Raw genomic sequence first — 27,897 nt, forward strand, 5'->3', positions numbered from 1 at the left:
TGGATGCTCAGTCCCCAGAGACATTCAAGGTCAGGCTGGAGCAGGCTCTGAGCAACCTGATCTAGCTGTAGGCGTCCCTGTTCATCGTGGAGGAGTTGAACTAGACGGCCTTTAAATGTCCCTTCCAACTTAAACGGTTTTATGACTCCTTGCCCCTCAGGCCCCGCTGCCATCAGATGAAACGAGTGAACAAAACCCTCTCTGCACATCAGAGAGCTCATTTTAAGGGTCCCAGCAGCAAGCTCCAGCCCGAGAGCAGCTCCTCACCGACGGCCTCGAAGCTAATTCACATTTACAAGATGAAACGTAAAGAAGTTCGAGAGGCTCCAGACCGAACGGGGCAGGAGCCCAGGTTAACCGCCGCCATTTCGCGGAGCGGGCACCCGCCACCCGGTGTCCTCGCCGCCCTGGGGCGGCCGAAAGGCTGTGGAAAGCATCCAGCTTTCGGGCGGCAGGGGAGCGGATCACGCTGAGGTGAGGGCGGCGCCGGGGGCCGGCTGCAGCGCGGCGGGGGAGGCCGGGATCCTCCTGAATGAACGGCTCCTTCCCCGCCTCGCCTCGCCTCGCCCCGCACCCCCGCCCGCCACTCGCCGCCGCCGCTCCGAGGCGCAGCCAGTTTCTATAGCGACGGCACCGATCCTCAGAGTAGTAACAAAGCCGGCTGCCCGCGGCCGCGCCGGGCCGGCGGGAGAAGCTGCTCCCTCTCCCCAGGGCACCGGCCGGTTGCGCCCTGTCAGGTACGGGGCGGCCGGGAGCCGCCGCGCGGCGGGGCTGGGCTGGGCTGGGCGGCGGGGAGAAGGGATCCGGGGAGCGCGAGGCTGGCAGAGCCGAGCGAGGTGCCGCTCCTGCTTGCCGGTTCGCTGTGCGGGCTCGCAGGGAAGCGGTATGGCGGACCGGGCTCTGCAACCGGTGGGCTACCGCTACCCGCCCGCCTGCCGGGGCCGCCCGGCGCTGCTGTACGCTCCTATTGAAATACGCCGTGCCCCGTCTGGGAGTCGTGGGGTTACAAAGTTTAATTCGCTCAGCTCGGTAAAGTAACGCTGAGCGGGGTGATAGTTTTTAAATGCGTTGTTGTTTGAAGGGGAGTCGATACTAGAGCATTGGTACTGAGGAATAATCGGGAAATTGCTGCTTGTTTTTAGGAGTAAGTGTGCCGAAGGGCTGTAGGTGAGATGGGTTCGTCGCTTTCAGATCCGGATCCAGACTGAGGCGAGATGCTAGGGCTGATAAAACGCCTTCCCTTGGGAAAGCAGGGGTAGCAGAGAGTTCCTCGCCTCAACGCGAGGCCCTCCGCCACCAGGCAGGCGGCGAGCAGTGCTGGCGGTGCCCAGACGGGTGCCGTGGCCACGGACACCTCAGCAAAGTTGCAAGTCCAGAGCAACTTCCAGTGATACCAGCATGGCTGACCTTGTGTGGGAAGGTCCTGAGGAGCAGCCCTTGGTCGTGGCGGAGTGAGCGAGGAGATGAGGTTCTGGGTGTGCCAAGGGAATAGCCTGCAGAGCCCGCAGCGGGGATCCTGTGAGGTGTGAACGAGCGAAGATGAGGAGCGGTGTGTGAGCGTGGCTGTTGGGTTACTGGCGGGTGGACAGGAGCGGAGATGATTAGTAGCATGTAACTTAAATGGCAGAGACGCTGGGATTTAAAACGCGGTACATAGAGTGATACTGGGCTATTGGAGCCCCAGAGCTAAGTATTGACCTGAGGAGGTTGGAGAGAAGCCTGAAGAAAGCGGGTGTTCCATGAAAGGTGGAGTTACCCATAGCGTTTCAGTGAACGAGGTGCAAATATGTCACTGGGTGGAAAGGGGAGACGTGCAGCTCTTAAGCAATTGTGTGCGCAGGTAGCGTGTAAAATTGAGGTGTTTTCTTCTTGCAAGAAATGTGTCACCGAATTTAAGTTTTAAATGAGGGTTAATCAAGGTTAGATGTTTCAACTCCATCTGTTTGCTGTGGGATCTCCTGATTACATTTCATATTGAGAATTCAGATCTCTTTGGAAAAGGAAAATTACTTATTTAGAATTTCTTATTTACATGGGTTGCAATGATTTGCCTCGTGTTTATTGGTTTTTGTCCTTTGTTCCTTGCAGAGAAGTGTCACAACAGTTATTTTGTTCCAAAAAAGTTATAACCTTCTGAACGACCTCCGTTTTTCATGCAACACTGAAAAGCTAGCACTCAAGCTTATTAAATGTGTAAAAATGGAGACCTCCTATTAGTTTAGCATGATGGAAAACAACATCTCAAGACCTTACCTATGGCCATCTGAAATTGAATGCACATAGCAGAAAATAAAAGGTCAGCTGTGTGTGTGAACCTAGGGACCTATATTCCCTTAGCTGCATGGCAGAGAATGAGAGAAACACCGGAACTCAATACAATTCTGCCTTGAAAGCTAAAGGAATAGGCAAAATGTTTATGGTTATGCAGCTGGTGATATTTCAGTCCTGAAATTGTTTCATGTAGAACAACTGCAAGCTGTACTTGATGAAGTTTATCAGTGGAAGGAAAAAAAATAGTTGGAGCTGAGGCAATGCCAGGCAGGTACAAGGCAGCTCGCTGTGGATAATATGTCTTGTAGCATAAACTGACATGTATAAGGGCTTCTAGTGGGCCGAGCAATTCAAGTACTTAGATCACTGTCTCTCACACTCTGTTATTTCACACCTTCCTGATGCCCCTACATCCAAAGCAGGCTTACATGAAGCCTATTATCAAACTGTCATGAAAACATCCTCTAAAGCTGTGTGCTCTCTGCAGTGATACAAGGCAACTGCAGGAGTCAGCACTCATGACTATTTCTCCTGCCTCCATCAGTCCCAGCTGAACGTGTCTTTGTCTATATGCTAGGTTTGATGTCTCTGTGCTGAATGATTTGCTGGAGATGTCTGTGTGCTTGCTGCAGCCAGCAGCTATTTCAGGTATACAGAGACACCACCTGCTACCTCGAGGCTGCAGTTTCAGTCCGTTAGCAAGGTTGCTAAGGAGTTCCAGACATCCTCAGAGAGCAAAGCTCAGGAAATTCTCCTGTGGCCTTTGCAAGCATCGTGTGCTGAAACGCTTATATCCAATATAAACTACTGTTCTGACAGTAATGTAATACAGGCAGGTGTGTACTTTAGGATAGTGTAACGTATGATAGTTGTGACTTTCCAGTAGAAAGAAAACACTTGCAAGTTTCATAGTGCTGTAGTAAGCTACAAAGAGATCAGGCCTCCTGGAAATGTACCCGAGGTTTCACATTCATTTGAAAGAAACAAAAAAGTACAAGATTTTTTTTCCTGGTCAAAGACGTGCAGCTTTTAACCTACTACAACTCTGCAATTTTTTACACCCCAATTTTTTGTGGTTTCACTCAGCTTGGTTTTCTTGCAGATATGACACATCACAGCAGTCTCAGCACAATAAATGCTGCAATTAAGCTTAACTTTCCTTTTTCTATTTGATCTTTTTTCACTACGGACAGATGAAGCCAATTTTTCAGGTTGGGTGGGGCTTAAAGCTGGATTAATTTGCTATGAATGAGTAGATTTTCATGTGAAGGTTTAACTTTGGTGAATTACCAGAGGGAAGTAAATCTTTATTAACTCCCTGGCCAAGACCCACGTCAGTGCTCAGTGAAAGTTTCAATTGAACAGCAGCAATGTAAGTCTTGTCCAGGTAGCGTGAAACCTGTGATATTCCAACAACTGCAAAATGCTGAGCAGAGCATTATAGGTTTTTCTAATGTCTTTTGCAATTTCTGGGAAATTAAGCTGGAGTGTGGCAAAGTCATGGCTCTCTGAAAGTCTCAGGTTCATAACTGTACTGTAGGTATTTGTTGTTAAGATCACAGGGTCTATAAAGATTGCTGTCACCGGTTCTGCTATGTTCAGAAGCAGGAACTGGAAGGGGAAAGCTTGGATCTCCCAGCTTCCTGCCTCTATTGGCAGCTCCTTGGGTTGTTAGTAGAAATGGCAGCCTGGTAGAAAGAAAGGGGTGAGGCAATCTGGGCTTAAGGACAGCTGTGGGGAGATGTGAAACAAAGGCTGTTGTGAGGAGCAAGGTGAGGTTTGATGTGCAGCTGGTGATGAAGGCGTAGCTGTGGACTCAAGGAATATGGTGGGAGAAAGGTCACTGGGACTGCTCTGAGTTGGGCTGAGATGGAACTGGATCTAGGACATGCTAGTGGAGCTCTGGCCAGGAAAATCCATGGGTATGAGGATGTGTGCTCCATTTCCTCCCAGTACATGGCCAAATTAGCGGGTAAAGGCTTATGGTTTCTATCTGATTTGTTTATGTCACTATTTGTAAGGCTTCAAGAAACATCTGTAGCAAAATGTTGGTCAGGAAACCCCAAACATTCTATGTTAGCACAAGGACAGTGATGCTCCAGGCAGAGGAACTCATCTTGGCAGGCAGTTCACAGCAGAGACAAAAGTCCCATTGCAGATGATAAATGGATAGCCAATCTGTAAATCACAGCAGCAGATGTGCTACTGTGAACAGAAAGGAAACATTCCATCCTTGGTGACTCACAAGCAGTGACCTGATCAGAGTCTGCTTGAAAAAGCATCTGACCTTGGAGCTTCTGTTGTGTAGAACAGTTGCACATAGAAGTATGGATAAATGCTGCAGCAACTACATTGCAGGTATTGATAAAGGAAAGGTTTACCAGGAACCTGCAGAAGCCATTTGGTTTCTGACACGTTATGGCAGATCTGGAATATCTGCACAAGGTTGTTCTGTAGCAGAGATAAACCCACTCAAACCTAGAGCTGATTCTGGCCGTTCATTCTTACAGCAGTTTCTTTTTGTGCTGAAAACAGCACGAAAAGGCTTGTCAGTGCTTCCACCAGTGGTGAAAATGCTTAGCTTGGTTAATTAGAAGTTTGTGAACAACTTAAGAAATTTTGGGTAATGTTTGAAACACCCTTTGTCCAGGTGAAATGTTGTGTAACACAAGTTATGAGGGCTTTTATCTTCCTGTATCTCTTTCAGTTCATTGAATTGCATTCATACGCTGTTAAAGTGACAGCCAAATGAAAGTCAGTGCTGAAAGAAGCAAAGCTGTGTTTGGTGCTACGTCTAAATGGCGTACAATGAGTCATGGGGCCATGGATTAAGCTAGGAATAAAAACATTCGCCAAATAACCACCAGGTATCCTGCACACTCAGTGAGGCTTCTTGTAGAAGAAAGTACTTCGTGATTGTATGACTGTAATGTACTGCGTGTACTCAATAGAAAGCTGATGTTTTGTAACTCACTAGGACTTGCTTTCAGTACATTACAGCTATTTTACTGTGTCCTCTAAATCAAAGAATGCTTTTGTACCTGATGCTGTATTCCTTTAATCAAGTTTCTCTTATTGGCTCATAAGCTAAACAGATTGAGCTCTTTAACACCTCCACGGGAAGGAATTCTTTTCATCTCCTGAATAATTTTGAGCAATCTCACTGTTTCTGTCCAAATCATTCTGCGTCCTTTTAAGTGTGTGAACATCAGAACTGCACAAAATACCCTAGGGTGACCCTCACAGAAGTACGAATGGTACTGTATCTAGGGGAAAATAGCAATTTTTTCCCTCCTCGCTCATCCCATGTTGCTAAGTCCATGCTGCTAAGCTCTCATATCCAGTCGTTTGTCCTCTGTGATTTCTGTATACTTGCGGATTATTTGATAATTCCAGACTTTGTATCTGGTTGTACTCGGGTGCAGCAGTGAGCAAAGTTATTATAAAGTTAGATGGAAACTCTCTGTGTTGCTCAGTATTCCGATGTAACACTCCTTCCAGTTCCTTTCATGGCAGACACGAAGTTGTCCCATCCTTCCTGTGGGTGTCTAAGTCCTTGACATTTGTGCTGTTAACGGTGATGCCTTGAACCATATTTTTAAGTAAATGGAAAGGAAATAGGTCTGACTAGTAAGAACGTATCTAAAAAGACATAAAGAGAAAGCATCTTCCAGCTGCACAGTTTATGTTCTTCATTGGCCATCAGACACTATTTCACACTTGAGAAGATAAGCAAAGGTGCCTGCTCACTTAAAGGTGCCTGCTCACTTAAAGATCAGCTAATGATGAAAAATTTGATTTTTGGCCTTCTCTGCCTTTTAAAAATGAGGAACAAACGTCTATCCAGTAAGACAAAAACTGCTCCCGTGGGTTTCTCTTAGCCTGAAATATTAACACCTTCATCATGAACTACCATGTCTCCCAAAGGACAGAGAGAACAGAGAATATGAATCATCTGTTTTCATTATCAGTCATTCAGGCAACGTGGTGATGGATGGATAAACAGATAAAGGCCAGGTTGTGAGCCAGCAGCTGGCAGGTAAGTCCTGGGAAGCTCACTAAAACATGTCCTCAAGAATCTCTATCTAATATGCTATACTTTGCCAGTACATTTCTATCCTAGAATAAAAAACACGTTCTTCAGACAGTAAGATCATACTTAAGCATACGTAATTCCATCATTTCAGTGAAACTTGAGCACGTGCATATTTGTACCTGTGCTCAAGAATCTGAAGAAGAATGTTTTCCTGGGTGAGGAGACAGGGAAGGAGCTCTTCCAAGACTTAGAAAAAATGAAACAAGGTGGGAAATTAAAGGCATAGAGGTGATGTAAAAGCAAAACAGTGATATTGGTTATCGATGGATCCCACAAAATTCCCAGATGAACGGGTTTCCAATGAATCTTTTTGTCGTCTGTCTTTTAAAAATAAATGAAACTCCTGTGTGACTGCTTTGTGTGTCTCTGCCACCCTGACAGGCAAGTTAAAGCATTTTAAATAATGTGAAAGTATTCATAAAAAGAATTGTCAGCAGTGCAAGCCTGGAAATTTGTTCTTCAGCTTTAATAATGTTAATATGATTCTGCTTGACTCACTGTGTGTGTATGTGAAATTCTGTAGGGCTCTTGAGAGGGCAGTGTAACCTGTCTGTAGTTCTAGTCTAAACATGTGCATACCTTTATATATGCTACCCTCTCAAGAGAGCTTTAGTATTTTAAATTGTTCAAGTACACATACGTTTATATTTGTCAGATAAAGCAATGGTGTCAGTTGAGATCACAGACAGACTTGCTGAAGTTGCATATGTACAGTGCTATAAATTTCTGTACAAATGGCTCATCCCTGTCATCTGTTGTTTCTCTGCCTTTAGCAACAGGCAAACAACCTTATGCAATATGATCAGTGATGAGCAGCTTTGGACATGGTGCTGTGCAGAGCTTTGAAACAGAACAGTCTACCTGCTTACCGTAAAATAGTGCCTTGTAACAGGCAGTAATCCAATCATGCTGTGTATTTCCCACCTCCTCCTTCACTGCTTTGCTGAACCTGTCTTTCAGTGGTAGTTTTGTGTATTTAAGCTTATTTTTTATCACACCTCCTTTCATGTATGGTTATCCAAATACTAACCAAAACACTGACAAAAAGCAAAAAGACACCAAAGAATGCTAGGACAAATAGTAACTCCCCAGAAACAAAAAAGGATATAGTGATCATTCTGTGATTGCCTGTACTGTTAAGTAAGGTGAACATCACCCCATTGCTTGTGCCCCAGAGCTCTTTTGATTGCCTTTGAACAGTTTGCCCCAGGGGACCTGGAGGATTAGAGCTGGGAGGAAAGCTTCAATGAACCATTGCTTTGATGTTTGTATATGCATAAAATTAAAAATGGAATGTGTGTGTACAGCCCTTGCTGTGCAGAATTTAGTCTAAAACAGAACAAATAGGTCAAAAATTCCAGAGAATAACATTACATTGGGCATCACTGTTTGGTTGAAAATGATTTGAATGGTTTTCTCTATTTTGTGTTCTTGATGTTCTTGATGGTGTTTTTGTTTTGTTTGCTTGCTTGTTTGAGGTTGTTTGTTTTGTAGGAAAGATGGAAGAAATGGGTCTGTGAGGAAAGGGATTGCTGGACCTGTGCACGAATGAGAATGAATTGCCCTCCTGTGTCTATTAAAATATCTGGCTTTGGACTACACACTGCAATCTTTGTAACAAATTTAGTAGAAAATACACTGAAGGAGTGTGGAGCTCTCACATAATAGGCGAAGCCTGGAAGGCTGAAGGAAAAATTCAAAGTGAATCCATAGATTGCAAGATCATACTGTTCTGAGAGAAGAAACATGTCTTAGGAGAGCAATGTCATCAGCATTCATAGCACTGAGTGGTGGCACAGTTCCTGTAAAGCCTGCTCCAGAAATGACATCATTTGCCCACAGTGACATACGAGGCCACTGAGACAGGTTTGCAAATACCAAGCAGCTGCCCTGCACAAACCCAGTGGTGTCTCTTGCAAAAGAAAGGCTCCAGTCAGACATGTGAATGGTTATTCACCCATCTAGGGACTCCGTAGGGAACTGTGTTGGTAGGAAATGGGCGGAAACTTGGGGCTTGTTCAGCTGAACCCTTTGGTTTCTGAACTGGCAGAGCTTGCTTCCTGCCTGCTGCCCCAGATTTCTGCAGAGCTGCCTGTTTTGGCTTAGCTTTTCTTTCTCAGGGATGAAGAATAGTACCAGAGATGGTCTGTAGGGTGCTGGAAGTTTGAGGGGAAAGGAACTGCAGTGACGTAGTGCTGCTCTGCAGTGCCAGGTGCCCTAGGAAGACTGGGTTGAAAGTTGTGACTGTTGCATTCCTGCGGCTGGTGTTTAGGCTCTGGGGTATGACTGGCAGATTTGAGCCACTCAGGCCAGCGTTAGAGTTTCTTTTAGTTAATCTTTCAGCCTAAAAGGGCAGTTGCTGAGGGATAGAGCACAGAGGCATCTTTGATCCCCTGCCTAGACCGTGTGAGTTAGCTTAGTGGTGGCTGTCTCCTTGTGCAATCTTTATTGTCCACGTTGTTCATCACTCTGACAGGCCAGAAAGATCAGACATCAGAATTAATATGAGACATTGTGGTAATGGCGTTGTGTTCCAGCTTCAAATTGTTTACACCAGGCTTCTCTTTTAAGTAATTCCCTGATAATTCTGTTAAAACTTTTCTTTCCTTCAGTCTTGAATCAGCATTGAAGTAGAGGCGTCTGTTTAAATGTCCTCTGCCTGAAGTGTGCATGTGGGGGGGCGTCTATGTTTGTGTGTGTGTGGAGCTTTCAGTCAGTGCTCCTTTAAAGCACTGGTTGTAGCGCACAGCTATGATGGAGTATTTTCCACAAAATGTCAGATCAAATCCTCTAGCTAAATATTATTGTGTGTGTATACTTCTTGAGGATGGAAGCACTTATTTGTCAAGGTAATGTTTAAAGAAATATATTGAGCTACTTTTCTTTGGCATTTTCAAAAATGCTGTGTGCTATACCACTTGAACAACAGTCATTAGCAACAACATTCTACCGGATGTGATTTTTCTTTAGGAGGAGATGGTGCTCATTTTTAATGAGAAAATAGCCATCTCAGCTTTTATCCTGAAGTTTTATATACCTCTGTTTTCCTCAATATACAATAATGTATTCAGAAGCATGGAAGTGTAGTTTGTGAGACAGCATGTTCCCTCCATAACCCTTCCTGGGAAATGCACTGTATGTTAGACCTGCTTTTGGAATATCAGAGTCATCACAGGCGCCACATATTACAAAGAAAATGCTCTGAAAATGTGAACATTCATGTAAGAAATACACTTATCTTCATTTGATAGTGCAGTTCATACACGATTCAAACAACAGTAATCAATGGTCAGTCCTGTTCGTATGCTTCTTTTAATATTCTCTCATAGCGCTGTGAACACATAACAAATAAAGCCAACAGATGAAGACAGGCATACGAAAATTTCATTGAGGTGCCTTTGCTAAAAGTGAGGATGCTCCCTTAATGGCCAACCTCATCTTAGAGGTAGAAAGGAGACATCCCTACTCAGGGATGATGAGACCCCAAGCAGTGACCCAGCTGGCAACTCCATAGAGGCATGGGATAAAATGTCATCTGCTGAATGGACTCAGCGTGTGTTTGACAAATCTAATAGCAGTAGCCAATGGTTTCAAGCAGGTACACTTGGTTAGGGATTTGGAAGATGAAGGAGTAATAAAACAGCTTTATTTCTGCAGAGCAGTGCTGTGCTCGGTACCAGCCGTAGGATCTCGATGCCTAACTTCTTCTCGTATGCTCTGTTCACCATACTGTCTTGCAGCTTGCGTGGCTGTGAAGACTTTTCTCATCATCTTGTTTGCTTTGTGTGAGGAAGACCAGCCGTGTAGGTGTGAGTGGTTGCCTTGTATCTGCCCTGAGATCACTGAAAGAGCCAAGGGGGATAGGAGGTCTTCTCTGTGAGTCAGGCTTTGAAATGCGTCCAGCGGGGTTGTGGATTAGGTTGTGGACTTTATCACCAGAGTCTTTCCAAATTAAAGTGGGCAGGTATACCTTCAGAACTGATTCCTGTAAAGAACTGCCCTGGGAACCTTGATTGTTATGAATGGAGTGTGGAAGTACTGGAGGAACAGCAGAAGCTGTGAGAATGGCTGTTGATGGCTCCCAGATTAGCAGGTCATCAGGATACACATCGAGTGGGTGCGGTTTTTCCAGACACCCACATCAAAGGGAGGTCAGTGGGTAAATCCTGATGAATGCAGAGATGTGTCTGCACGTGGTTGCAAGGAGTTAGGAGGAGGCCTGGATAGCTGGCATGCCTGCTTCGACATGTAATTGCAAGGATTGCATCTCCATTGCTGAAAGTTGGGCAGACTGTCTATAGTTATGAACGTCTTGGTGCTTGTGGATAAGTGGGCTGGAGTGAGGCAGATGGGCATTTTCCTGTTGTGTACCATCTCCCATGGAGCTCTGCTGAAATGTCCCTACACAGTGTTGCAATCCTGTTTTCTAGATTTTCCAGGAAGATAGGTTTTCCAAGGAGAGATGACCTCCAGAGCTTTATTCCAGCATAACTCGTTCTGTTATTTTGTGACTACACTGCAGGAATTAGTGGAGTGTGTTGCATGGCCTTCACTGCACAGGAGGTAACATTAGTGTAGCTTTATGGCCCTTTTTTAAATTTCTGTTCTACTACCTACATCCACTGGTAACTCTTAAACGTTTTTGGTTTTCTTTTTTAAATATGGATTTGTGTCACCCAGATGTAAGAAAAATCCGGAAGCATTTTCAGAGCATAGCGTGTACAGTTTCATATCCCCACAAGGGTTTGCTTTAACTACCTGTTAAATGCACAGGTTTCCCAGGGAGGTGGTCACAGCACAGGGCTTGCCAAAGTTCAAGGCACTGCTCTCAGTCATGGTCTGATTGTTGGGTGGTTCTATGTGAAGCCAGGAGTTGGACTAGATGACCCTTATGGGTCCAGTCCAACTTGGGACATTCTATAATTCTATGATAATAATCGGAGACTTGAAAAAATTCTCTTCGGTGGGTCTTTTTGATCAGAGATCTGTAAACCTCTGAAGGTTAGGGAGCTGGGTCTGAAAAGTCATCTGTCATCGCCCATCACAAACAACAAAGATGACGTAGCATCTTCAACAAATACGTGTTTAGTGCCCAGACTGAACTACCCCCAGTTTGCAGGCTTTATCTCATCGTGCTTTCTTGTTGTGAGCAGCTGACTATGAGGCCGGGGCTCCTGTTGATCTCTGCAGTAATGCTGCTGTCTGCAGAGTAAAGGCATAAAGGTTACCCTGAATCATGCGTGCTTCTGTCAGCACCGTTGCAGACCAGGTGTTGCGCTTGTTAGTTTGCATGTTGGCTGAGAAAATACAGTTTCACTACCAGCACTAAAAGACCTGCTGTGAAACCCATCATCCCCTCCTTGCCCTGTCTTTATCCTTAATAGAATTTCCTGAAGGGAAGCAAGCCGTTTGTCATGTTGGTCTGACAACTCAGGGAGTAGATGCTGTAAGTGCATCTCTCCCCTGCATCACTACTCCCTTTCCTCCTCTATCTCTCTTGGTTTGTTCTTTTTTATTTTTTATAGCTACCATTATGTGATTGATCTTGGTAGTGAGAGAATTCGGTTCACAACAAAGTATAAACAGCTTTCTCCTAAATTTTATTCTGGTTGCTTTTGTAATATGTCATTAGCTTTTTTTTCTTTTTTTTTTTTCTTTTTTTTTTTTTTTTAAGAGATATTTCCTGTATTAAAATGAGTGCTAAGTTTTATTCCTACATCCTTTCCTGCTCTTTCATTCTGTTGATGTTTAATGACATTCATTCTCATCAGCATGGCAGGCAACGGAAACCACATAATTTCTCCATTTGTTTTCACGTTCAGGTTAGTACCACATTTTTCTATTACTTATTTCTATATAACACACTTACTTTTGTATGTTTGTTTAACACAAAATTTTCATCATCTCCCACCTCTGCTGCCTATAACTTCATATCTTCTTTCTTACAGTTCTTTAACTGGTGGCACAGAACCTATAACCTTCTCTTTACTAGCTGGCTTGGCACATTTGCTGCTTCCACATATCTAAACCAGTCTTTCTATCTTGTTTGGCCATCTTCCTACTAACCCCTGTCGTTCTGCATCTTTAAAACTCCCCACAAATTCACCTTGTGCATCAACTCAAACTGTATTACGTTCAAGCCTCCTTTCTATGCATGGGCTTCCTTCTGCTCAGTGTGTCAATTTAGAAACTTCTTGTGGTACATTTTCACTTACATTACCTCCCTCTGTCCACTCTATGCATAAAACTTTCAGATTCATCATGCCACTACTGTCTCCTTTCTCCGATTTAACATTCCCTTCTCTAAAGAGTCTAAGAATCTGAGATACTGATCTTGCGAACTGTTTTGTGCAGTGTTACACTAGCACCATGTCAGTAATTCAGTGGAAATGAGTTTTCTTTTATGAGTTAAAACTTAACAAGGGGAAATGGCTGAGGACTGCTATTGCTGTGAGTAGGATCTCTCAACAGTGTAATACTCCAGTGTTCCTGTTACTGTAGTAGCCTCTAGCTAGAATACAAAATACATCTGAGACTGTAATGTTTCATTTGGACATGATACCATGTCTGCTGTGAGCGTATCAAATACTTACATAATGTTTGATCAGTAAGTCCTTCAGACTTGATATCCTGCCAGTGGGCAGCCACAATTTGTGTATTCATAAACACCGGCACTGAGATCTTGTCTGCTCCTTTTTTTGCACACCCCAGTGTATTAAATGAGGTTTATCTAGGGAACAGTGGCCCGTGGTTTTTATGAATTACTAGATGACATCACAGTTCTTTACTGATGATGTTCCCTGCCGGGATTTAGATATGACAAACCACAGTTGATTACAAGATTTAATAATGCAACAATTTAAAAAAGATATATTTGCATGCAGAGAACTCTCAGAATACATGAGCCTCATTTAGAGCAAGAAAGCAGCTCTCTCCTCAGTAATCAATCTGTTAAGATGCGTATGTGGAAGATTTTTGTTGTTTAGACATGGGACTGTGTTTGCATTCTCAACTAACATATGATCTAGAAACTTCTGTTTGAATTGGAAGGGACCCTTTAAAGCTCTTTTAGTTCCAGCTCCCCTGCAATAAGCAGGTACACCTACAGCTAGATCAGGCTGCTCAGAGCCCAGTCCACCCTTCCAATGCAGAGCTCCTCTAGAGGTAACCTCGTCAAAGGAAAGTGAGTCCTGTGAAGCTCTAACTACAACAGATTGGTTATTTGTCTTGATCTGATCTATAAAGCTGTGCTCATTGCTGTGTGATGTGGGACTGACTTCTTACAGCAGACTTTTGGTCAGGTGAATCTACTCAGCATAACGTTCCCTCTCTGAGCAACTGCTTTTCCTTCAGCCCTCCTTAGTGTTTTCATCCATCTGTATAACAGCATTCTGAGAAGAAATAGGTGCCTATTTGGAAAAAAAAACAACCATGATAGTTAAAATTTCTCAAACCTCCAACTGCAAGCCTTGTTGCTTCAAATTTTCAAGACATTAATTATCGTGACAAAGCTTTAGAAGGCCTTTGAATAAAGGAATACACCCAGACAAAATGTGAGCAGCAGCATTTGTATAAAGGTTTGAGAAATTGCAGATGAAAGTTTCTGTTTTCTGTGGTTATGGATCCTGTGAGTTGCCCAGTTCAGACTGAGACATGTCCAAGTTTGGACGTTTGGAGAATGGAAAGTAAAACTGTTTTTTTAGGACGTTGCCTCTTACTTTTCAAAGCACTGTCTTCAGTCCCTTAATGTCCAGGGGAGTAGTGATGCAGGGGAGAGATGCACTTACAGCATCTACTCCCTGAGTTGTCAGACCAACATGACAAACGGCTTGCTTCCCTTCAGGAAATTCTATTAAGGATAAAGACAGGGCAAGGAGGGGATGATGGGTTTCACAGCAGGTCTTTTAGTGCTGGTAGTGAAACTGTATTTTCTCAGCCAACATGCAAACTAACAAGCGCAACACCTGGTCTGCAACGGTGCTGACAGAAGCACGCATGATTCAGGGTAACCTTTATGCCTTTACTCTGCAGACAGCAGCATTACTGCAGAGATCAACAGGAGCCCCGGCCTCATAGACAGCTGCTCACAACAAGAAAGCACGATGAGATAAAGCCTGCAAACTGGGGGTAGTTCAGTCTGGGCACTAAATACGTATTTGTTGAAGATGCTACGTCATCTTTGCTGTTTGTGATGGGCGATGACAGATGACTTTTCAGACCCAGCTCCCTAATCTTCAGAGGTTTACAGATTTCTTAATCTCCCAGTGATTGTAGATAGGCAAGATAAGGCATTAGCATATTAACATCTGCCAGTGACCTGGGTAATGGTACCTATGTTAGGCTGACTGTCCTACGCACCAAGTTAACTTGGTTTGTTCAGAATTGTGTTGTTACACCTCGGTTGCTTCTGGTACCAGATCTGGCTCAGTTATGTCAGCTCTGTGCTGCTTTTTGAAGTGTTGGTGTACATGCTGCTGCAAAATACATCCACCAGGATTAATGAGAAGCATCTTTGAGAGTATGCTTTCTGAGTGTACGCTTTGTTTCTGCTCTCCAGAAACGAAGAACAAATAGGAGCTCAGAAGTTCTTTTGGAGTAATCATTTGACTCTGGGGAAGAGACCAGAAGTGGATTTCACTCAATTTCACTGTGCTCTGTCAAGAAGCCTAAGTGAAAGAAAAAGGTATTTTAACTTACTGCAGATTGTGGTCCGTGTTTGCTGAGATTTGAGAAAGTCATAGGGTCACAGTGAGTGCTGTACAGCTTCCTGCACTGATTATTAGTGCAGTGCTTGCAACCTTAGTGAACCATGGTCTGGAAGTAAAACCAACAGCAGTACGCTGTGTTGGTGCTTTGAATATGAAGCTTTCCATAGAAAAAATAATAGCATAAATAAAAAACAATGCTTCTTACCTTCTAAATAGACACTACACTTTCTTGTTTTTTTTTGTTTTTTTTGTTTTTTTAATAAATATTCAGTTCTTTGCAAGAATGTCTAGTTCTTTCCTGTAATGTCTAGTAAATAAGATCACTTACTAATTCATCTTTCTGTTATCCTTTCTTGGAAAATAGACTTCTGTAATGGAGCATCCGGAAGCCTCTTGTTCACTTGGTTATGTAAAAAAACAAGTGTAGAAGAGCTTCGTTATTACAGTTGCTTTAGCAAAAGATTGTAATTTAAGATAACTGGTGCTTTAAGATGCTCTTGGTACTGTTTCTGTTCTACCAAAATTTCTTGCCATCTACTGAGAAATGTTTTTCATATCCTGCTTTATTCCGTAAGCTTCAGCCAAGCTGCTCATTTGTGCTGTAGTACTACATAAACCAATATCCTTGGGAATGCTGACTGAAAAGTTGCTTTGGTGATGCTGATGGGATGATGGGATTTTTATTATGTTAAGTGAAATCCAGAGTTTGTGTCCTATTTTCTAGTTTTACCTTAAACTAAAAGTCCCATTCATCATGTCCAGCTAAGAAAATACCAAGATCTGGTATCTGGTCTTAGTCATTAATTTACCCTAAACCAGGTTAAGAGTCAACTGTGGACTTCCTTATTTTTGCTTTTTAAACCTTTAGAACTCCTTTTATTTCCTTCCTATTTGGTTTAGTAGACAGGGTATCTTTCTGAATATGTCTTGATTACTTCCAAAATTTCTGGAGCAGTATTTTTCATTCCTGGATTTTGTATTTTAACAGTGCTTAATGGGCACTGTTGAAACATTTTGATTAAATGACAGTTGAACTTTTCATCTGTTATTGTTACGAATGATACGTAAGTGTTGTAGTTCTGCTCAAAGCAAAGGTAACTTCATATCTGCCACTGAGCTAGCCAGGTCAACTGCTGGTAACCATGGTGCCTTCAGAAATATGCAGAGGGTATCATGTATTTGATGGGGGATGGTTGGACTAGGTGATCTTGTAGGTCCTTTCCAACCTCGTGATGCTGTGATTCTGTATTTCAGCTTATGCTCAGCAAATTCCTTCGTACTTTCGGATCAGTGTAGGATGGGATGATGTATGGGCAGTAAGTAGAGCCATTTTTAATTTTTCCCATTTGAAAATACTTGATCCAAAGTCTTAGTTCTGGCAAAGGCTACTTCTGCATGGCTAACGCTCAAGGAGACATCGAGACTATGAATGGGAGGATTCTTCTTGAGAAAGCAGTTAAGCCAAACTTGTTCCTTACAGAGTTTAGTCTGTGTTTTATTACAGCATGTGGAATTGCAGCCCATGAGGACTCTGCTTTTTGCTTGTAATATTCTATCCTGTCACACCAAAACTCTTCCACTGTTGGTTAAGAACAGGTTTTAAAAAAAAAAAAAAAAGATAAAAAATATTTCACTGCTAAATAACATGTTAAAAGCAAAGCAATGCACATAAATCTCCCTGAAGTTTAAATCTTGTATGGCATGAATCTGAGCTAAGCAAATCTTGGCAGCAGAATACTCCACAGTGATCCTGAAACTGGTCATGTAGCACTTACGGATCTCTGTTGGTCTCAGATCATCCATAGGAATTACAAAGATGTTTTCAGACTAATTCTTAAAGCTGCCTTTCTTTAAGAGGCATTTTCTATTTCTTATTAGCAAAAAAGTGAAAGACTTTTTTTGTTAGTGAATGTTTTTTTGATACAAATTAATTCAACTTTTTTAATACATGGATTTATTTTTCTCATGTAAATCCAACAGCAATATAAACAGTAACAACATCAAACAATCACCAAAACCTGCTAACAGTAAATTTTCTTCTGCAGTTTCTTAGGACCATGGGGATCATAGATTGTAATTTGCTTACTGTGAGTATAAAAGTGTAACAACATTTTTCCTCTTTATTGTTTGAGGGAATTTTCATTACTAAAGAGAAATATTTCTTAAAACTAGATGAAAAAAAGGCTGGTTGGTGAAGGTTAATAATATGAAGTGTTTGAAAAAGCAGTGCAGATTAAAAGGAATCTAGTATACTTAAAATACTGCTTTCCTTGTACAGACCAAATGGAACAGACCAAATGGAACAGCCCCTTTCCTGCTGATATTCTGTAAGAGGGTTTTACATATTATAGTCAAAGTCACTTAATAGACACATCATTCAGTTGGGTTCATTCCATTCATGTAAATGTAGATGAAGACGTACAACTTAGCTTTACCATGCGTCCATCAGATCTACTAATATGCTATTTTTCATAAATAGCATGTTACTTTTTTTGTGTACTTGGTCTTAAAAATATCTTAATAAGATTTTAACACAGCCTTTTTCTTAGTTGTATCACTGTGATTCGAGTCATATTGTGGAGCTGTTGAAGAGGGTCCATGGTAGAAGCCATAAAGATGATGAGAGGGCTGGAGCACCTCCCCTGCAAAGACAGGATGAGGGAGCTGGGCTTGTTCAGCATGGAGAAAAGAAGGCTGCTCAGAGACTTCATTGCAGCCTTTCAGCATTCAAAAGAGGATTATAAAAAGGAGGGGGATCAACTTTTTACAAGGGTAGACAGTGATAGGACAAGGAGGCATTGTTTTAAGCTCAAGGAGGGAAGATTGAATGTCAGTGGGAAGTTCTTCACAGAGGGAGTGGTGAGATGCTGGAACAGGCTGCCCAGAGAGGCTGTAGATGCTCTGTCTCTGGAGATGTTCAAGACCAGGTTGGATGGGGCCCTGGTCTAGTACCAGATCTGGAGATTGGTGGCCTTGCCTGTGGCAGGGGAGTTGGAACGTGATGATTCTTGGGGTCTGTTCCAACCCAAGCCATTCTAAGATTGTATCTATAATAACATCCAGTGAAAAGGGAGTACGTGCCAACTGTTGCTGTATTAAGTTAAATACTAACAGTACACTTCAGTATATGCAAGTTAAAATACTGTTTCCCGAGACTTCTCCCTTTTCTTTTCAACACAGTGGGACTCTGCAGCGTCAGCCAGATTAGATTTTGATTGCCAGCTTTTCAAAAAGGCTATGCTGGTGGAAAACCAAGCCTGGGGAAGTTGTTGAGAGGTGGAAATCTCCACTGGTATGGGTTATTTTGATGTGTGTTTCTCCAACATTCTGTGATTCATAGAATCATAGAATCACCAAGGTTGGAAAAGACCTAAAAGATCATCCGGTCCAACCGTTCACCTATTCCCAATAGCTCCCACTAAACCATGTCCCTCAACACAACATCCAGATTGATTGTGACTGCAGTTGTTTTAACTGTTTCTTACTGTTTTCCTTTCATCAGAGCATAATGCTCAATTCCTGAGCAGTAACTGAGGCAGAAGAATATATTACCAATTATATGCAACTGATCTGTAAACTTCTCTGTCTGCATCGTCCTGTATCATCAATCCCACGCCATTTTCATTTTCTCTTGGTAATAACCCATCTAGGTAAAATACACAGCATTGTAAAATGCTTATTTATAGTCATATCCTCAGAAATGGCTGAAACAGAATGAACCTGGATAAACACACCTCTGTGTTGAACAGGTTGTTCTCAATAGCAACAGAAAAAGAAGGCCATACAGCTTTATTCTGCTCTGCAGTTACTTTCAGCTCCACGAGGACAAAGCCAACAACTCTTTCTATTTAAAACTTATTTTGAAGATTAATTTGAACTTTCGAGGTGTGTTAAAATGCTTTTGCTTTGTGAAGAGGAATTTCTCACAGAATGATGTAATCAAGAGCAATTTTCTGAAATTTTTTCTCACCTGGTCCCTCTCAAATTACACACCATAGAAAATACGTCTAAAGAAAAATAGTTCTATCATATTTTGAGGATCTGTTGTTCTGTGCATGTCACAGCATCCTCCAGGACAACAGTAATGTTTTGTTTAAAAAAAGGAGAAAAAATGTCTTTTGCATGTATCTGACATTCAGCTGTATCTTTAGCAAGCAAAACAGGGAGCTGAACTGTCAGAAAGTCTGAAACCTAATACAAAATTATACTGGCTTTTAATAGTGCCTAATTTAAAGATAAATTAGAGACATGTCTGTCAATCATAGAATTAAACATTCATGCTTATAATAAGAAATACTGGTAAGCTTCTTATTTGTTCATCATTTTGTACCTTTTCCAGTTGTGTTCTAGAATCAGTGTCCTACAGTCTTTTCAATTCTCAGAGGAGCTCCTAAGGAACACAAAAGCCAAGGCAAAGAAACAGTACTTCACCTTGTTTGAGAAGGCTGCTCCAAATGCCTCCTGCTACAAAATAAGAGAATGTCCAACACTTCTGTAAATTAATGATTTTAAGGTCAGGAGTTCTGTCATGAAATATATTCTTACTGGAGTAGTTGGTTTCTTGGTTTCAGAGTCATAAAGGAAAAAACCACTGGCAGTAAGAAAGCAGTACAAGAAGAAATGCTGGAGCAGCCTAAGCAAGCAGGTTGGGAGCCAGTTAAAAGGAAGTTGCTCTGTTCAACAAGTGTGTTTCAGGAGTTAAACTTGTTACCATTTTAGGTACAGTTCTTTCTGCTTATTGATATAGTGTAATTAGCAGCCCGTTTAATTAAGACAGCTATTAAAAGAGCAGATCCTTTGTCCTTTATTAGTTTTAATCTTGAAACAACCACAAAGCAACCCGCAGCTGTATGTCATGTTAAGAAGTCATTCGATGTATTGCTGTATAAATTGCTTGTGAATTATATATGAGAAAAAAATCATTCTCAAGAAATATTACAAGAGGTCTTACTTGTGTCTACAAGCCTAACTAATGAAACATTTTTTTTCCTACATCATAGCCAGTTTTAAGATTCATATCATTGCCATAGTAGCCTCTAGCTAGACTGAAAGTCATTCAGGATAATGTGGTTTCAGGAGGGCATTCACTGTTTATTCACAGCATTTTCCACTACTATCTGGCACATAATGCAAGTTATTAGAAGAACAAAAAAGTATTGTGTCTTATATTCTTAAGAGGAAATTGAGTCTGGTGACATAGAGTGTGCACATGTAAAGGATGTAGAAAGTGCCCTAGGAGCAAATATCACTGTGTTGAGTAAAGGGAACTCTGTTAGCTGCAAATCTCTCTTACTTATCAGAAGGGGGGGAGGGGGGAGGGGGAAGAAAACAAAACTGAACTGTTGATTTTATTATTATCAGTATTATTTAAGATGACACATATATGTGAGAGATCCATGAACTCTCTGATGCCATGAATTGTTTTCTTTTTAGTATTTTTGTGTTATTATAATATGGTAGTGGATTGAGATAGCTTGGGCAAGGACTGTGAATGTTATAACAATACCTTCTCATTAAAAAAAAAAAAATATATATATATATATATATATATATATATATATATATATATATATCTAATACTATATATATATATATATTGTATATATACATATATATACATATATATTGTATTAGTTACTTGTGAAGCTGCCAGTAATGCAGAACCAGCTGTTGTGGATGTTGCAGTGTTTCTATTCTATTCACAGCATTCAGGGGGAGATCCTTTAGAAATTAGCTCATTACTTATCCCTTCAAAAACTGTTTTTATGAAAAGGCATTTTATACAGACGACCATAAACCAAGCGTGGCTCAATATGCCACATTCTGTAACTCTTTGCAAAGTTACACATCGACGAGAGTTGACAGGGAGATGCTCACTGTTAAAAGCCATCCAGTGTTAGCAGAAATGTGGCATGAAGCAGGTTGAATGTGTGATAGCTGGTGGCACTTGGAACGCACTCTATTCAAACGTGAGATTAGTATAATAAAGCGATTTGATGGGTTTTTGGGTTGGGGTTTGTTTTGTTTTGCATTGTGCTTAGCACAGGCTGGACAAATCTAGTGCAATGGTCATTTCCTGCTGAGTCAGAATGCAGCAAAGCTGTTGGAATGTGAATGCAGTGCAGTGGTCATGGGAGATGGTTGTTTTCTGGTCTATGCTGAAGAAGTGGCTGCATTTTGGGAAAGCTAGAATGATCAAAGAACTTCTAAGAGAAGTTGGAAGAAAAGTATTTTGATATGTTTGTAAAACCCTACTTTCAAAGCACGTTTTTTTTCCCTAGCTACTTTGCTGTATTTTTTTTCCTGAGTGAATTGCTAACATTTGTGAATATGTGGATGCTAGACGAGATAATGCTTCGGAGCATTTTAGCATGTAACATTGGAAGAGGCTTCAAATCACCAGCAGATCTGTTAAGATAACTCCGCATTACCTAACAGAAGTTATTTCAATAAATGGGATTTACCCAATATATTTCTCTAACCAGAAATCTTAGCGTGTGAATATTTCCATCCAAACCAGAGGAGTTGGACTCCTTTTTCTCTTTCAACAGAATTGACTGTAAGGTCTCCCGGCTGTATTGCTGCTCTACTGATTTTGTTTCTCTCCCTTCCACCAGTTGTTTCCTGTGTGGAGGAGAATAGGCATTTCCTGTGCTCCCTACAAGTGAATCTTTGCAAGAACTTCTTTTTCTTGGAAAGTAAGTTTCTCTGTATTAATTTCTCTCTCTGTACTTTTTTCTTTTTCCTTCTCCTATTCCATAAATGCACTTGGGTTGCATTTAGAAGAAACTCTTTGAAAGCCTTTGAAAATATCATGCTGGGTAGGTCCCTGGGTGATGATATCTTAAATAAGTTAATTACTGACCTCCTGTATTCATGTGCCAGTATTTCACATATAACCCAAAATTCCACTCACTGAAGAAGCGTTACAGATAAGTAATAAATGTTGGCTTCATAATCTGGATGAGGATCATCTTTCATTGGAGAAGAGAAGGAAGAGTTTCCCATCTACTTTGCCCTGCATACTGAGCTCTGACGTTGAGATCTCAGTCTACATCTAATTGTTTCTGGAGCCTTGGAAGCACGCTTTGCCCGTGGAGTGTTTGATAAACAGAGCTTCTCATACAGACCACATGAGGTGAGTTATGGATACCAAACACAAAATCCTGGGATAATTTGGATTGGAAGCCATCTCAGAGGCTTAATCCCCACACTCAAAGAAGGGTCAAGTTCCAAGAGAGAGCAGCCTGTATGGGGTTGTATCCAGTCACGCTTCCCTATCTGCAAGGTTGAAGACTTCATTCTCATCTCCCTCAGCAATTGGTGTATTAACTATGATTTTTCTAATTACTATTATTTGACCTAATATACCTGATTGGAATTCCTCACTGAAGTCAAGTTTTATTTAAAAATTTGAATTTTCCAATAGAAATTACATTTTTTGTTTTCAAAGGAAAGAATTTCTAACTGTAAAGCAGAAGTGAGCACTAATCACACCAGAACACATAAGGAGAAATAGGAGAAATGCAACATCTGAACTTAGCCAAAGAAAAAAGATACCAAGCAATAACGTTTGAATACATGCTGAACATGCTGAAAGTAGCTCTATCTTGCACAGTGCAAGCAGTAAAAGAAGCATAGTAAATACATAGTTTGTAGAATAGCTCATGAATTAAACTGCAAAGAGGATCGAGCATGGTGGGTGTGTTCTGGAAATGAAGTTAATGTTCCCAATTTACTATCTCTGACTTGCAATGGAATTGTTAGTTCTTTTATTAAAGCTGAATTTGGCTACCTAAAAATGCTAGAATCAGGAGACTTTCAGTTTGAAAACTGATTCAGGCTGAAGTGATACGTGTATGGATGTAATTGGTTGAGAAGTGGGTTGTTTTTTGTGAAAACAAGGAATATTCATTAGAAAAATAAACATTAAAATGTGAAGAGTTTTCTAGTTAGGGGTTTTCAGAGGACATTTGCGGTTTTCTATGGGAAGCAGGCAGATGTTCCGGAAGTTTTTTGGTTGATCAGAAATCTACTTTCAAATCATGGGATGATATGTGGCAGTCTTAGTTGTGAGGCACTGATGTGCTTTCTCCCCATTCTCCAAGCTACTTCCAATGATTTACCAGCTGTTCTGGCTAATTGAGGGGGTCTCCGTTGACTGGAGGATGGCAAATGTGACACTCATCTACAGGAAGCACAGGAAGGGGGACTTGTGGAATGGCAGGTCAGGTTAGTCTGACATGGATGCCAGGGAAAGTCATGGAGCAGGCCATCAGGAGCACATCACACAGCACATACAGGATAACCAAGTGACCAGGCAAGTCAGCATGGCTTCAGGAAAGGCAGATCCTACTTAATTAACCTGATTTCCTATGTGACCCACATAGGGTTGAAGCTGAAGAACCCGCTTTTCCACAAGCTCTGATCAGCACTGTGCTCAGCAGCTATATGAAGGAGCAGGAAAATGAGTAATTCCACATGCAAAATTAAGAAATCCTGATATTTTCCAAATTTGTTGCATGTCCCCACTTGCCATTTTTCAGTAACCCCACACCTCTTCAGTGTCCCGTTCTCCCTCCTCTTTGTTTCCTAAGAGTACCACCACCTTCCTCCTATAATGCTCTCTCTGGTTGAACGTCAGGCAGCACGTGGCTTGTTCAGAGCAGATCTGACTGCCTGCTGATTGACCATTGCCCTGCAGCAAGAGTGATAGTTATTATAAATCTCTCTTCCCCTCCTCTGTCCCAACAGCCAGTCTTCACACTTTTTTTAGAAACTCAATTATCTTCACTACTGCTGCACCTCTGTCAATTTGTTTGAAATTGGAAAGCAGGTTCAGAAGTTACCAAGAAAGGCAGAAGGACCACAGGTTAGGTCTCACTGCCTTAGGAAACTAAGCTTTAAACAAGGATTCACAGGTTAATCAGTCAGTCACTGCTTAGCTTGCATCTTCTACTGAGAATTTCATAGGTGGGGGGGAATTGCAGTGACTCACAAAGTAGTTTTATCAGCATAACTGTTGCAGAAGTTTCATATGACACATGAAAAAAGAAAATACTATGGAGGCATATTTGCAAAGGAAGCTAAGGCTGTAAAAAGTTGGACTTCCTTGTTTCACCTGCGACAGCTTTTCCCCTTCTTTGTTTTCCACTGAAATTCCACATTATCTTTTTCAGATGGGCGCCTGGCTTGGAGGAGATGCAGTACAGAGGCCCTAGCAGAAGCTCAAAATGGATGACTTCTACTGATGCTTCTTGACAATTTCATCTCCTCTTTTCCTGTTTGAGATGGCTGATACGATCATCAGGAAAAATTTCTAAAGTAAGCCTGAGTGACGACGTCTCTTTCCCCTAACTCCTCTTTTCACAAATCTGCAAACCATCAGACAAAATGAGCAGTCCACTACAAGAGGAGTCTGCAGAGCCCCAGAGCTCAGATGAGCTCGAGTGCAAGATCTGCTACAATCGCTACAACCTGCGACAGAGAAAACCAAAAGTGCTGGAGTGTTGTCACCGCGTATGTGCCAAATGCCTCTGCAAGATCATAGACTTTGGCGATTCTCCTCAAGGAGTCATAGTTTGCCCATTTTGCAGGTTTGAAACATGCCTGCCAGACGATGAGGTTAGCAGTCTTCCCGATGACAATAACATCCTTCTGAATTTAGCTTGTGGGGGAAAGGGAAAGAAGTGCCTACCAGACAACCCAACGGAACTGCTGCTGACTCCCAAAAGGTTGGCGTCTCTGGTTAGCCCTTCTCACACCTCTTCGAATTGCCTGGTTATAACAATCATGGAAGTACAAAGAGAGAGTCCCCAGACTCTGAACTCGACACCCGTGGTGGAATTTTACAGGCCTACGAGTTTTGACTCTGTTGCAACTGTGTCCCACAACTGGACAGTGTGGAACTGCACATCTTTGCTCTTCCAGACCTCAATTCGGGTGCTAGTTTGGTTGCTGGGGTTGCTGTACTTCAGTTCCTTGCCTTTAGGGATTTACTTACTGGTATCTAAGAAGGTCACCCTTGGGGTTGTCTTCGTAAGCCTTGTTCCCTCGAGCCTTGTTATTCTCATGGTTTATGGCTTTTGCCAGTGTGTTTGCCATGAATTTCTAGACTGCATGTCTTCTTGACAACAAATGCAGTGAAATAAGGTACACTGCCACATGTGTAGCATAGTTGATTTAGCCTGTCTTTATATTCTTATTTATTTTTATCATTGACCATCCCACTGAGTGAAAGCAGTGACCCATATTATGCAGTTCTTTTTACAATTTGATTATTTATTGTTTTCTCTTTATTTTCCTTTTAGCTAAGTAATGACATAAAATTTCCATGTTTTAAAGGGCTGGGTTGTAGAAAGGGGTAATGGAAAATTGCCAAACTTGGTGTCTGCTGCTGTTGTTCAAATAAGTAGCCCCTTGCTTTTTGTTGGCTAGATCGTGCAATGTGAGGGTGCAGGATCTGCCTTAGGAGAAGTTAGTATAACAGGCACCTTCCAGTTCAATGTGTAGCATCTCTTAATGCAGAGAATCTCGTGCTCTGGGATATCTGTTATTTCTGGTAGCAAATGAAATCATTTAGTTAATAAGAATAAGACAAGTTAACGTTTGCTCTTTCCAGTTCTTGTTACAGCAAAAATATTTGTGGGGTGCCCAGTGGTCACAGACTTTTGGTGTTCTACAGCATGAGGAACCTTTTCCTCATGCTAACAACACATCTCCGAAACACTTTCCCCATGCACTTTGCTTGTCCAGTAGTTGCAGCTTCATCTCCTGCAATGGATTACTTCCATTAGCCACGTTTGTTCTCATCTAGGTGCACTAAATAAGTATGTGTAACTCTTAGCTTCCTTTGAGAGTTCAGAGATCTGCAGACTTCTCTGGTTGTGTCCCATAATGTTCACCTTCACTCCAAGCGTTTCCACCACCACACTGCATTTCCAACCTTTTAGTTCCTGTAACAAAAGCACGCCTACATGTAGGCAGCTACACTGGAAAATCTTGCCTATGTGACTTTAGCTGTAATCATAGATCTTTTTGCCTGATTGTGAGGACGTGGACTTTCACTGCCTAACACACGTTTCAGAAAAATTCTGGAATGATTAATATGTGAGGGGGGGGGTTCTGCTTTTTTGGGTGTTTTTTTTTGTGTTTTTGCTTGTTTGTTTGTTTGTTTTCCGATCCCACAGGATAAGCACTGTGATAAGTTACTATTACTCTGGGAAGGATTCTGTTTTGTGCGTAGTCCTTCAAAATATTTAACACTCTGAACTCCCTCTGTCACCATTGTGAGTTGATGGCACCCCAGCTGTGGCAATTAGTGCAACTTGACTCTGTTGAATTCAGAGGAATTAGTGGCGATTTACTATTCCATAAATACAATCAGGCCCTACGAGGTTTGCTTCTACGCTGTGTGGTTGAGGCTAAATTTTCAACTACTGGAAGAGCACAAAAATAAGAAATGTTTAATATTTGTGTTTATGCCTAAGTCTGGTCCACGCCGCAGCTGCAGCCTGGTTTTCCTGTGCACAGCAGAGTGAAAAATGAGAAGCAGCAGATGATCAGTGGAAGCACAGCTTTCGGATCAGGCACGAAATGGAGCGACCTCAAGGCGCAGTAAGGGGAAGATGGGTTGGTTGCAGGAAGGCTGACTAGATGGCCTAACAATATGTTCTTAACAAAATGACTTTGGTAAGAGTGGAAGATGTTGAGGGGGAAAAGGAGAGCTTAAGTGGTGGTTGTGTCTATCAAGTCTGAAGTCAAATCAGTCCAATTTTTGTAGCTGGCACAGATAACACCTATGGTTTCATTGCTATTTGAAATCGTAGGAGAAATGTGAAATGTGAAGGTCCCGCTTTTCTTGACACTCAAGTTTATAATAGTGCATATATGTGTGTGTATGTATATATGGACACATATGTAAGAAGAAAACCTATAGCAAAATTATAGTTTTCAAGTGTGTGGAGTTGCAGAGCTTTGTATTGAATGATTAAAGGAAATGTTTCCAACTTCTCTGTCATCACTGGATAACAATTAGAACTAAAACATTTTCAGAATTCCTAGAAATGACTATTCCTAAGTAATTGTTTTGATGTTTGTGGTAAAGCATATAGAGTTAGAAGAGCTGTGTTCCCCAATCCCCGTATACTGCAAGATTTGACTCATCTATGAATTCATAAATTTTCAATCTCCAACAATAACCATGTCAAAAAAGCAAGAAAGATAGAAATCTATGTGGTTTAATGGTACTTCATAACTTTGGGAGAAGATGTATTTGTGTGTTAGGGATTTATGTGATTTAGGGTATGTTCAATTTGTCTGAATATGATATCTTTAATAAAGGGCTGGCTCATACAGGATGTAGGTTTTGCAAATGTGTGATGTATCTGTGTTCCTTCTGCACAACATGTCTGCAGTGCTACCCGTTGTCCCTTCTGTTTTTTAATTCCCAGTTCATTATGATCATTTTAGCTCCAGCATCAGGTATTTTGTACTCTGTTTTACAACAGAGCCTCATCTTGGCAGGATTGCAAGGTACCAGTTACATATCACAGCACAAACAAATACACTTGTTGTGTTACACTTCACTATTTTTTAAGAGTGCCACACAGTTAAATTCACACTGTTATTTTAGACTCTGCTGCAATACTGATCCACTCAAAAATACGAGTGCAGAAAAACACTGATTGTATAGCTGCTCTGCTGCTTAGCCAGAGCACATCATTACAGCTTTGTTCTCATAAAATTCCTGTATGACTTAAAATGTGGCAACTGAGAATTGCCAGGGGTTCTGAATCTCAGTTTTTGTAGAAGAAACAGGAG

The 27,897-nt window shown here is 41.7% G+C and overlaps 1 protein-coding gene across 7 annotated transcripts; it reads left to right on the forward strand.

Moving 5' to 3' along the window:
• Positions 1-563: 563 nt before the first annotated feature.
• RNF182 (ring finger protein 182) lies at positions 564-27,853 on the forward strand. Of its 7 annotated transcripts, XM_048940145.1 has the most exons (6): positions 564-737; positions 14,925-15,050; positions 16,330-16,391; positions 21,693-21,773; positions 21,997-22,213; positions 24,255-27,853. In XM_048940145.1, the coding sequence occupies exon 6, from the start codon at positions 24,469-24,471 to the stop codon at positions 25,204-25,206; it is 738 nt and encodes a 245-aa protein (XP_048796102.1). In that variant the 5' UTR covers positions 564-737; positions 14,925-15,050; positions 16,330-16,391; positions 21,693-21,773; positions 21,997-22,213; positions 24,255-24,468; the 3' UTR covers positions 25,207-27,853. The 7 variants fall into 7 exon arrangements, with proteins under 7 accessions (XP_048796102.1, XP_048796101.1, XP_048796100.1 ...); XM_048940144.1 differs by lacking the exon at positions 16,330-16,391; XM_048940143.1 differs by lacking the exons at positions 14,925-15,050; positions 16,330-16,391.
• The last annotated feature ends 44 nt before the right edge of the window (positions 27,854-27,897 follow it).

Source organism: Lagopus muta, chromosome 3 (genome assembly GCF_023343835.1).
Source record: "Lagopus muta isolate bLagMut1 chromosome 3, bLagMut1 primary, whole genome shotgun sequence".
In the NCBI taxonomy this organism is placed as follows: domain Eukaryota; kingdom Metazoa; phylum Chordata; class Aves; order Galliformes; family Phasianidae; genus Lagopus; species Lagopus muta.

Bases quoted from the DNA above. Each gene is read 5' to 3' on its own strand.
- RNF182 (XM_048940145.1), top strand. From the start codon at position 24,469: ATGAGCAGTCCACTACAAGAGGAGTCTGCAGAGCCCCAGAGCTCAGAT.